The sequence below is a fragment of the Octopus sinensis genome, linkage group LG5, assembly GCF_006345805.1.
Source record: "Octopus sinensis linkage group LG5, ASM634580v1, whole genome shotgun sequence".
Taxonomy (NCBI): Eukaryota; Metazoa; Mollusca; class Cephalopoda; order Octopoda; family Octopodidae; genus Octopus; species Octopus sinensis.
Window position 1 is genome coordinate 20,311,307 of NC_043001.1, and position 12,160 is coordinate 20,323,466.

The 12,160-nt window shown below is 39.2% G+C and overlaps 1 protein-coding gene across 2 annotated transcripts in view; it reads right to left on the reverse strand.

Annotated features, from left to right (window-relative positions):
• LOC115212051 overlaps positions 1-12,160 on the reverse strand; it is a 69,645-nt gene that overhangs the window by 20,394 nt on the left and 37,091 nt on the right. For both annotated transcript variants that reach the window (XM_036503197.1, XM_029780860.2), the window contains 4 exons: positions 7,832-7,903; positions 4,839-4,899; positions 2,825-2,982; positions 900-977 (listed from right to left, as the gene is read on the reverse strand). In XM_036503197.1, the coding sequence (XP_036359090.1) occupies positions 900-977; positions 2,825-2,982; positions 4,839-4,899; positions 7,832-7,903 (369 nt within the window). The remainder of the gene's footprint in view (positions 1-899; positions 978-2,824; positions 2,983-4,838; positions 4,900-7,831; positions 7,904-12,160) is intronic.

Consider the following 12,160-nt stretch of genomic DNA (forward strand, 5'->3'; position numbering starts at 1 on the left):
TGCACCCAACACCAGAGCTGAAGACACCTCCAAAAGGGGGTGGGGTTCCACATCAAAACGGTAGAGGAGTAGGGGCCGAAACTGGACGTGGTTCCTCCTGATGATGTCTTGAGCTAACTGGATCCTATAAAGGAGCTGTTGTGGTAGCAGACCATGAAACACGGTTGTAATTCCTCCCAGAACATAATGACAGACGAAATATCGCTAAGCATTTCACCCGGCTTGCTAATGCTTCTGCCAGCTCGTCACCTTTTCATCACAACCCATTTCTAGATGAGATCCACCTTCCTTATAGTCCTCTTGTCTGTGGCCCTATTCATGTGGAAGTTTGAATCAAACTGGAACCCAAAATCACCAGCAAGGATTTGTCTCTTCAAATGCCTAGTTACTCTCTCTTTTACTCTTTTACTTGTTTCAGACATTTGACTGCAGCCATGCTGGGGCACTGCCTTTAGTCAAGCAAATCGACCCTGGGACTCATTCTTTGTAAGCCCAGTACTTATTCTATCAGTCTCTTTTGCTGAACCGCTAAGTGATGGGACGTAAACACACCAGCATCGGTTGTCAAGCAATGCTAGGGGGACAAACACACACACACACAAACACACACACATACACACATATATATATATATATATATATATACATATATACGACAGGCTTCTTTCAGTTTCCATCTACCAAATCCACTCACAAGGCATTGGTCAGCCCGGGGCTATAGCAGAAGACACTTGCCGAAGATGCCACGCAGTGGGACTGAACCCTGAATCATGTGGTTGGTTAGCAAGCTATTTACCACACAGCCACTCTTGCGCCTTATTCTAAGCTTTTTAATCCGAAATATAAACACTACATTAAAATAAAACAATTTAAGAAAAAAAAGAGTTTGAATATCTTACATTTACATAATAATATTTGCCACATTGGAAACATTGAGATTTGAATTGCATGTGGATCATTTGTGTTTCTTGGTCAGTCTGAAAAATAAGAAAAACTGGTTAGAAAATAAAATCGTTTAGGGATACTTTTATATGAATAAAATAATTTCAGTATTTAAATATCTAGGAAGATGGCACTGATGGTAGAAAATCAGAACTGCATTGTGGTGTGTAGTTCATAAATGTCTAAATGGTTGTCCTTTATATTACTGTGAGTGATTTCTACCAAAGTCATCTTTGCTTTTCAGCCTTCCAGAATTGATAAAATAAAATACCCATTTCTTTACTACCCACAAGGGGCTAAACACAGAAGGGACAAACAAGGACAGACAAAGGGATTAAGTCGATTACATCGACCCCAGTGCGCAACTGGTTCTTAATTTATCGACCCCGAAAGGATGAAAAGCAAAGTCGACCTTGGCGGAATTTGAATTCGGAACGTAACGGCAGACGAAATACCTATTTCTTTACTACCCACAACGGGCTAAACACAATTTCAGGCCTTGTGCCTTTAATAGAAAGGATATTTTATAAAGTAGAGAATAGTTAAAAAACTTTCATCACTGACATTAGTTTGATTTAGAGAAGAAAAGAAAACAGCTTCAACCCCTTGTTGGAATCTTTCCACTTTTCAGGAACTCAAGAGAAACAGTAACATACTGCATTAAATGTCTCACAATATCTTCTTTCATCTTTCTGTGTTCTGAGTTCAAATTCTGCTGGTACTGAGTTCACTTTTTTGAGTTCACTGGGGTCTTGTCTATCTGCAAAGATCATGAGCACTGCTGATCCTTCACTGGCAAAGTAATTAAATTCTTTATTCTTTTATTCTTTTATTCTTTTATTCTTTTATTCTTTTATTCTTTTTCCGCTGTTTTTTTTCTTTTTTTTTTAATTAGGCATGGCAGTGTGGCAATAAGTTTGCTTCCCAATAACATGGTTTTAGGTTTTAGGTTCAGTCCTACTGCTTGGCACCTTGGGCAAGTGTCTTCTACTGTAGCCTTAGGCTGACCGAAGCCTTGTGAACAGCTTTTTTAGTCGGAAGTTGAAGGAACCTTATCATATATTTGTGTGCTTGTGTATGTGTCTGTGTGTTTGTGCATGTGTGTGTATGCGCATGTGTGTCTTTGTATCTGTATTTGTTCCCCATCACCATTTGATAACCAGCGTTGGTTTGTTTACATCCTTATAATTAGAGGTTTGGCAAAAGAGGCTGATAGAATAAGTACCAGGTTTTAAAACAAAATAAGAACTGGGGTTGATTCAGTCAAATAAAGTTCTTCAAATCTGTGCCCCAGCATGGCCGCAGTCTAATGACTGGGACAAGTAAAAAGTAAAGGAACAGTAATATGTTGGGGGTTAATTCATCTAAATCTATTACTTCTCTACAATTCCATCCTTGTTCTAAAACAATAAACTGTACCCTACATATGAAAAGAAACCCTTATCAGAAAATTAAGGAGTGGCTGTGTGGTAAGTAGCTTGCTTACCAACCGCATGGTTCCGGGTTCAATACCACTGCGTGGCATCTTGGGCAAGTGTCTTCTGCTATAGCCCCAGGCCAACCAATGCCTTGTGAGTGGATTTGGTAGACGGAAACTGAAAGAAGCCTGTCATATATGTGTATATATATATATATATGTATGTGTGTGTATATGTTTGTGTGTCTGTGTTTGTTCCCCTAGCATTGCTTGACAACCGATGCTGGTGTGTTTACATCCCCGTCACTTAGCGGTTCGGCAAAAGAGACCGATAGAATAAGTATTGGGCTTACAAAAGAATAAGTCCCAGGGTCGAGTTGCTCGACTAAAGGTGGTGCTCCAGCATGGCCGCAGTCAAATGACTGAAACAAGTAAAAGAGAAAAAGAGAGAAAGAGAATACTTACCAAATTTACAGAGTCACTGCATAATATTCTTAATAAAGGATGCCTTTGTTGTGTTATAAACACTGTGTATAGTTTTGTTTCTTCGTTAAGATGTGTAAAATTAATATTTACATAGTTATCCACTTTGTTACATTGAACTGAAAAATTTCTGGGGGGAACTAAAAGAAAGAGAAAAAAAATAAATGAATGTTAAATATTTTTGAGTTGTACTTGTTTGTCAGGGTATTTACCTGAGATCACCTGTTGAAACAATCAATTAGATGTCTGTAGAAGCAAGATGTACACAAACCATTATATTGATCTTTGTAACATTGTTATATTGGGTTGGCAAGAAAGTAATTTCGTTTTTCACAAATAGATACAATTACGATTTTTTTGAATGACTTTTGTCAATGTTATGCTTTATTTTTCCTTTTGACATTTGATAGCCATTACTTCTAGCTTATTTTAGTAGCAAATTGCACGTAATTTTGTTTACAGCCATTAGTTCAGTGTCGATTTTAACATGGAGTGCAAAAATGAACATTTTCACCATAAATACAAAACATGTTAAACAAGAAAGGTTACAAAATATGTTGGAGTACACACACCACACACACACACACACACACACATACACACACACACTACACACACACGCACACAAACACACAAACACACACACACACACACAAACACACAAACACATACACACACACACATACACACAAACACACACACACAAACACATACACACAAACACACACACACACACAAACACACACACACACAAAAACACACACACACATACACACAAACACACACACACACGCACACAAACACTTACACACAAACTCACACACACACACACACACATACACACACACACTACTCACACACACAAAATAAATAAATAAGTAATCTGAAAAGGGACAAAAAGATAACACAACATAAAAAAATAATAGACAGAAAACATGAAATTATGTAGCAATATTGTTTGTTCTTTCTCGAGCCTTCCCTGGCTCATAGGGCCGGTTTCCCGGTTTCCTTGGTGTATAGGTTTCCCACCTGGATGAGACGCCGGTCCGTCGCAGGTGAGCTGTAAGATGCAGGAGGAAAGAGTGAGGGAAAGTTGTGGCGAAAGAGTCAGCATAAGTTCACCATTACCTTCTACCGGAGCCGTGTGGAGCTTAGGTGTTTCGCTCATAAATACACACATTGCTCAGTCTGAGATTTGAATCCGCGATCCCTCGACCACGAGTTCGGTGCTCTAACCACTAGACCAGTGCTTTTCAAACTTTTTGCTGGAGCGGAACCCCGAGGAAACATTCCACCGGCTCGGGGAACCCCTGTGCAATAATTTAATAGTCTTATGCACACATATCTGCACAGGAGAATTAAAAATTACTGCCGATTTTAGCAGTTTTGTAACTTCTTATGGAACCCCTGGACTGTACTGGCGGAACCCTAAGGTTCCATGGAACCCTGGCTAAAAACCACTGCACTAGACCATGTGCCTCCACTATGTAGCAATATAAAAAAAAAAAATAAGCACACAGAAGAGATGGAACACTAAGACATTTTGGGACCATTTGTGCTCTAGCTTGCAGTTCTCTTCTGCTTATAATCTTTCAGCAGAATTCTAGGATCGGTCCTTCCCTAAGTAGCAGTTTCAGTACTTGAGCCTGTATCTTCATCAAATTTGTTGATGGTACAGTCTGCACACCACCTCTTCACCCTCATCCTCCACTTCAATGAATACGACAGTGTATGTATGTTTTTAATGGCTCCACTGATTATGCATAAATGCAATCATTCAAAAATACATCAAATTATCATCATCATCATCGTCGTCGTCGTCATCGTCGTCGTCATCATCATCATCATCATCATCATCATCATTATCATCATCCAGTGTTTTAAATCTGGGTTTTGTCCCCATTAACGGGGGTGGCCGGATTTACCTCAATACCATAGCAACCACCCTCACACCATCTCGCCATCTTATGAAATTTAATAAGAGGTTATCACTTACTTTGAACAGCTGATGGAAAACGATAAATAGTTCCTGTAGTAAAGATTTTTCCCAAAAGTATCTATAATGATAAAAAAAAAAGAAAGAAACAATAAAATTTAATGAGTACGATTGATTTATTAGTTAATCTCATGACATATCATCATCATCATCATCATCATCATCACTATTATTTAATGTATGTTTTTCATGTTGACATAGGATGGACAGTTTGATGAGATCCAATGAACTGGTGAACTGCATCAAATAAAAATGTCTGCATTGGCATAGTTTCAGTGGCTGGATGCTCTTCCTAGTGCTTATAACTTTGCAGAAAGTACTGGCTGTTATTTTTATGACACCAGCACTAGTGAGGTCACCCTGTATCTCACAAAACAAAGAAAATGATCCTGCTGATTACCATTAACCAAATGAGGGTGTAGTAAAGAGGGAGGTAGCTTCATGTTGGGTATTGAGAAGCTTAAATAGATACAGGGACGGGTATAGATGTCTTGCTATATCCTACATTATATAAAGTGAGAGTAACTGGAAGGAAGACATGATGATGACAAGATGTGAGAGAATTAAAAAAATGTAAGCGTCCTTAATCATAGGTGGAAAAGTGGTTTATGCAATATACATTGCTGTTCAGTTTGTTTCCGTTCTTTTTAACATCTGCTTTTACATATTTGCATGGGTCAGATGGAACTTGTCGAGGTAGATTTTCTATGGCTGGAGACCTGTCCAGTTGCTAACCTTTACCAGTTTCCAAGCAAAGTAATAGTTTTCTTGTCCAGGGGTTGCCAAAGGGGGTTCGAGGGACCCCGAAGGGGTTGGCGGAGAATTACAGTGGGGGGGGGGCAGCAATGATAGCCAAGGAGTCGAATGGGGGTCAGCATCCGAAAGACCAGATGAACTGCTTGAAATACTTAGCCAGCACCATGCTCATCCCTCACGTGGATGTTGTTAATTTCAGTAAAAGATATTCCAGCAGTATGATTCGTTTTTCACATTTTCTAACCATGGAAACAATTTCATAAAAATTTTAAAACTCTATACTCATAGGCGTAGGAGTGGCTGTGTGATAAGTAGCTTGCTTACCAGCCACATGGTTCCGGGTTCAGTCCCACTGTGTGGCACCTTGGGCAAGTGTCATCTACTATAGCCTCGGACCGACCAAAGCCTTGTGAGTGGATTTGGTCGACGGAAACTGAAAGAAGCCCGTCATATATATGTATATATATATATATATGTATATATATGTGTGTGTGTATGTGTGTGTATGTTTGTGTGTCTGTGTTTGTCCCCCAACATCGTTTGACAACCAATGCTGGTGTGTTTAGGTCCCTGTAACTTAGCGGTTCAGCAAAAGTGACCGATAGAATAAGTACTAGGCTTACAAAGAATAAATCCTGGAGTCGATTTGTTCTAATAGAGAGAGAAAGAATGAGAGTGGAAGAGAGAGAGAAAACGAAAGTATGTGTGTGAGAGAGAGAGAGAGAGGGTGAAAGTGAAAGAGAGAGAGAGCAAACGTTAGAGGGAAAGAGAGAGAGAGAGAAAGAGCAAATATGATACGGAAAGCGAGAAAAAGAGAGAGAGAGAGAGAGAGAGATGGTGATGGTATTCTATTGTGTATGTTCAAAGCACAATGAATCTTTGTAGGATTACCTTATATGTATGATTTGAGAGATAGTCAGTTGTTATTTCTAGCATGTTATTGGCTTGTGTGTGTATTTGTTATTTTTATTGGTTTTAGTTAGATACAAGGGTCTGTGACCATGACATTCCCAATGTTTGTGATATGTTGAAAACAGAGAGAAAATTTTCTTTTTAAATGCAGACATCTGTATTACAAAAGCACCACATTCCGTAAATTGTGCCATAACATGTAATTCTGTAAGATAAAACTTTCTGTTACATGGCAAAAATATCAAAAGGAAAATAAATTTTAGGGAATACAGTGCTTTTGTAACTCAAGACATACCTGTGTTTTCTCTTAAATAAAATATTTAATTACGGAGATGTACTTGCATAGTAAGTGACCTGATCTGAGATCGTGTGCTGGAAGGAAAACAATTGCAGCGTGGAAGGTGTTTATAAGCCATTTAAGAAACACACAAAAATCGTTAGATTCACTTCAACATTTAAATTTAATTTACCAAATTATTTTTGTCACTTTGAGACCGCAACCTGTTCACTGACAAAATTCCGTGCTGCATCTGATTTTGGTAAATTAAATTTAAATGTTGAAGTGAATCTAACAGTTTTTGTGTGTTTCTTAAATGGCTTATAAACACCTTCCATGCTGCAAAATATTAAATATGAAATATTAAATAAGTAGGCACAGGAGTGGCTGTGTGGTAAGTAGCTTGCTTCCCTACCACATGGTTCTGGGTTCAGTCCCACTGTGTGCCACCTTGGGCAAATGCCTTCTACTATAGCCTTGGACTGACCAAAGCCTTGTGAGTGGATTTAGTAGAAAGAAACTGAAAGAAGCCCGTCGTATACATATGTGTGTATGTGTGTGTTTATGTATGTGTGTGTTTGTATTTGTGTTTGTCCCCACCATCATCACTTGACAACTGATGTTGGTGTGTTTACGTCCCCTGTAACTTAGCGGTTTGGCAAAAGAGACCAATAGAATAAGTACTAGGCTTACAAAGAATAAGCCCTGGGTGACAAGCTGGCAGAAACATTAGTACGCCAGGTGAAATGCTTAGTGGTATTTCATCTGCCGTTACGTTCTGAGTTCAAATTCCGCCGAGGTTAACTTTGCCTTTCATCCTTTCAGGGTCAATAAATTTAGTACCAGTTATGCACTGGGGTTGAGGTAATCGACTTAATCCTTTTGTATGTCCTTGTTTGTCCCCTCTGTGTTTAGCCCCTAGTAGGCAATAAAGAAATAACAAAGAATAAATCCTGGGGTCAATTTGTTCGACTAAAGTCGGTGCTCCAGCATGGCCACAGTCAAATTACTGAAACGAACAGAAGAATAAAACAATATAAAATATTACCTTTACATCGTATTTTTGGGAAGGTTTCAGTTTTGATGAATTGACTCGAACCGTGGCTTTGTGATTTGGTGACTGTGAAAACAAAAGGAAATGTGGTTACTTCATTTCTCACTTTAATTCTAAAAGATAAACATTATTAATACACAGACTCCTCTTAATATGTATATTAAACACTGCTGTTACTCTTCTCACATAACTCTGCAGCCTTTGCAGGAGTCAATTTGGCTTTTCCCATCTCATGAATTGGTGAAAAAAATAAAGTAATTAAGCTGGTCCCAATTAATGAGATCAGTTTAACTTATTATAGCCAACCTACTCTTGTGCCCAAATTTTTTGAAATATTTCCTTTTTATACTATTGTTTACCATGCCTCTGTTTGTGTGTGTGTGTGTGTGTGTGTGTGTGTGTGTGTGTGTGTGTGTGTGTGTGGTGTGTGTGTGTGTGTGTCTGTGTGTGCATGTGTATGTGTGTGTCTTTGTGTATCTGTGTGTATATGTGTGTGTTTGTGTGTGTGTCTATGTGTGTGTGTGTCTGTGTGTCTGTGTGTATGTGTCTGTGTGTCTGTGTCTGTGTGTGTGTCTGTGTGTGTATGTGTGTATGTGTGTGAGTGTGTGTGTGTGTACACATAATCAGTTCTGTATATATTTCTATAATTTTTGTAAATTTGATCTTGTAATGTCCCATCATTCATTGCCCTGGTGGCAAATAAAAGAAATCATTTTTATTATCATTTGGAGTATATGCTTATTTCTTATGGGAAATTTACATTTCACTGGTTAGAAAGTCTATCAACTCATAACACCCTCTGTGGTGTTTGTGGTGTTATGGGCTGTGATGAGCTATGTGGTGTTGGTGGAGAGGATTGCAGATGAGGTAAACGGAAGCAGAACAGCCATGGGGCAAGCATGGGCAGGAAGCACATGGGGAAGTTCGACGAGAGACGGCAGTGTGCAAGGATGTGTTTATTTCTTGACAGTGATTGCTCATCCCACCTAGGTCAACAGGTAAGGTCTCTGTAAGGAAAAGGCGGCAAGCTGGTAGAAACGTTAGCACGCCGGGCGAAATGCATAGCCGTATTTTCATCTGCCGTTACATTCTGAATTCAAATTCCGCCGAGGTCGACTTTGCCTTTCATCCTTTCGGGGTCAATAAATTAAATATCAGTTACACACTGGGGTCGATGTAATCGGCTTAATCTGTTTGCCTGTCCTTGTTTTGTCCCCTCTGTGTTTAGCCCCTTGTGGTAGTAAAGAAATAGGTAAGGTCTCTGTATTTCTTTCTCCTGTTTGCTCCTTTTTCTATTGTCTTTTTCCTCCATCAAACTACACCCTCTTTACAGAGGATTCAGTACATCATAGCATGCATGGAACTGTGACCTCTGCAGAGGTTCCTACTACAGTTTATCAGGAATGACTTCACACAGCTCATCTCTTTGGTGAAGATAAAGTCCTAAGATTCATCACTTGATATCAGGAATATTGTCAAGGGCAATGTGGCCACCAGAAGACTAATCATAGCATTCTATGGAGGATTAAAGGCAAGCAAGAGTGATCACATCCTCAAGGAAATGAAAATCAGGGAACAGTTTTTTTCTGGGCCTGTGAACAACATCTCAAATATTTGGCACTGCTATCAGAGAAGCAAGTAGAACTGGGTAAATACTGCTGGTTTGATAAAAGCTCTACAGATTGGGAATAATTGGACATTTATTTAATTGCAGTTTCTCATGCCCATATTTCCTTTTTTTCAGGAATTTTGCTCAAACATTTCCCCGGTCATTTTGTATCCACAAAATTTACCATAAGACAAAGTGTATTATATCAGCATTTTGCAAAATAAAAAAAGATTGATAAAAAGGTTTTATAAAAAACATTAAATAGCCAAGTCTTTATTCTACATCAAACATTTAAAAGATTTAGCTTGCTTACCAACCACATGGTTCCGGGTTCAGTCCCACTGCATGGCACATTGGGCAAGTGTCTTCTACTATAGCCTTAGGCCGACCAAGGCCTTGTGAGTGGATTTGGTAGACGGAAACTGAAAGAAGCCTGTCGTATATATGTATACATGTGTGTGTGTGTGTGTGTGTGTGTGTGTGTTTGTGTGTCTGTGTTTGTCCACCCAACATCACTTGACAACCGATGCTAGTGAGTCTGCATCCCCGTAACTTAGTAGTTCGGCAAAAGTGACCAATAGAATAAGTACTGGGCTTACAAAGAATAAGTCCTGGGGTCGATTTGCTCAACTAAAGGCAGTGCTCCAGCATGGCTGCAGTCAAATGACTGAAACAAGTAAAAAAGTAAGTCTTTTAATCCTTTGAACCCTAACCACCCACAAGAATTGAATGCACTCCCCTAAGCTTTCACTGAAAATTTTTAAGTTTAGAATCTATGCTAAAAGATATGCTTGTTTCATAACACAAGGGTACAAAATGGTGAAAAATGATAGAATACAAGACGTTCAAGAATTTTTTCATTAATCTATCTCCAATACGTTGAGCCAGTCATGCCAGCAGGAAAGCTTTGCAGTGGTTACACAAGAAAATAGTCTTTGACTGTTTTGGCAAGTCCTTATATTGAGCACTAGCAGCATCGCCCAGCATTGCTCGGGTTTGTTTCGACCCTTTAGAATTGGAATTTTTGAAAAGTAAAAATTTTGCATCATGTAGCTTGTTATTCTCTTTAAGTGAACATTTTTCTGGTTGAAATACACCAAAAAATGGCGACACACCAGTCAAAAATCGTAAAAAATAGGGATTTTCATAGAAAAAAAAGCACCTTTTTGATGTAAATAATTTTTGGTGTTAACATGGTCTAATTTGAATTTTTTCTTCTACGGAAGGAAGAGCAAGCCTTCTTCTATCATACTCTCAATTTTAGTCAACTTGCGCCGCAGGGTCTCGGAGAAGATAGTGTTAGTTGAAGGCTACCAAATCTGCCACACAGACAACTTCAGCTTTATATATACAGAGATTAGGATTTGTTCTCTTGGCCTGCTTATGTTTCCTCATGCACACAGCACAAGAATTGTTTGTAGTTGTATGTTCAGCTTGTTCCACATTGTGCAAACCAACGCCAACCAAACGATCCTCGGCAGTTGCTGGATAATCATGTCCCACATGGGTACTGACCCTCACAACACCGATTAGTTCACACAAAGCTTATCCAAGAAAGCATGGAACGTGAAAGTTCTTTTGTTAGGCTGGAGGTGGGGCTTGTAAAATCCCTGCAAAACATAGGCATTATATAATGTCCACATAAAGAACTTCATCACTAATCGGCAAGGCCATTTGTAATGGCGTTGGCACTTTTGGTCATTTTTTCTAGTCTTCCAATGAAGTTATTGTAATTCTTCACAGCTATGGAACAGAGGACAGGTACCTTTCTGTGTTCATTACAATCATACCTAGTGGCTGAGGTCATGGGTGAATCCACATAAATTGATGAAACGAAATATATGGGGCATTTGTCTATCCATATTATCACTGTAATGTTCCAATCAGATCACTGATTCCCCTTTTTGTCTTCTGGGACACTTTGGAAAAGACCTTCTGCAAGCTCAACTGATGTGTAAAGGAGGAGACCCATTCGGTCATAAATAACCATGGGATTGCACCTAGAAAGTTACCCTCTGAGGCACAATTCCAGGCAAGATTGTTTGTGGAAGGCTAGCATGCATACCAGCATCCCCTCTCCATGCCACTGATGTTATCCAAGGCAAAGGCCGATACAGATTGGCACCTGTGACGTCGCAACTCATTTCTATCATTTGCACTACGAGAGTCCCTGTTACCCCCAAATTATCAACTGCTCAGGCATCTGGTCTCCTTCCAGAGTACACTTCAACATTCACAATGTAAACATTTGCACTGTCTGTTGGCAGGAATGTCTTCAAGCACCAATGGATGGGTTTGTCTTTATGGATAAAGCGTTTTTGGTCAGAATCATACCTTCATCTGAAGACATCTCATATTCAGGCACAAAATGCTTTTGAAACCTTGGCAAGGTATAACCAATATCTGGCTGTGACTTATGTATTTTGTCTTTCTTATTTACATTAGGATCATCCTCATCGACATAGTGTAACATTGACCATATAGCTAAAAACCTGTTCCTTACCATGACCTGCCCAAATCCTAGAGTTAATGTCAAAAAGCTGCCTTTTGTACGCCAGTACTGTTCATACCAATCCTTATGAGCTAACATCTCTGCAGCAACTCTACAAGCAAAGAAGGCTTTCATCTCTTTTACTATCATGTCATACCATCTTTTTGCAGCATAGTTATTGGGCTTAGCAGCCTTGACACATGTGGCATTCTTATTACTTTCT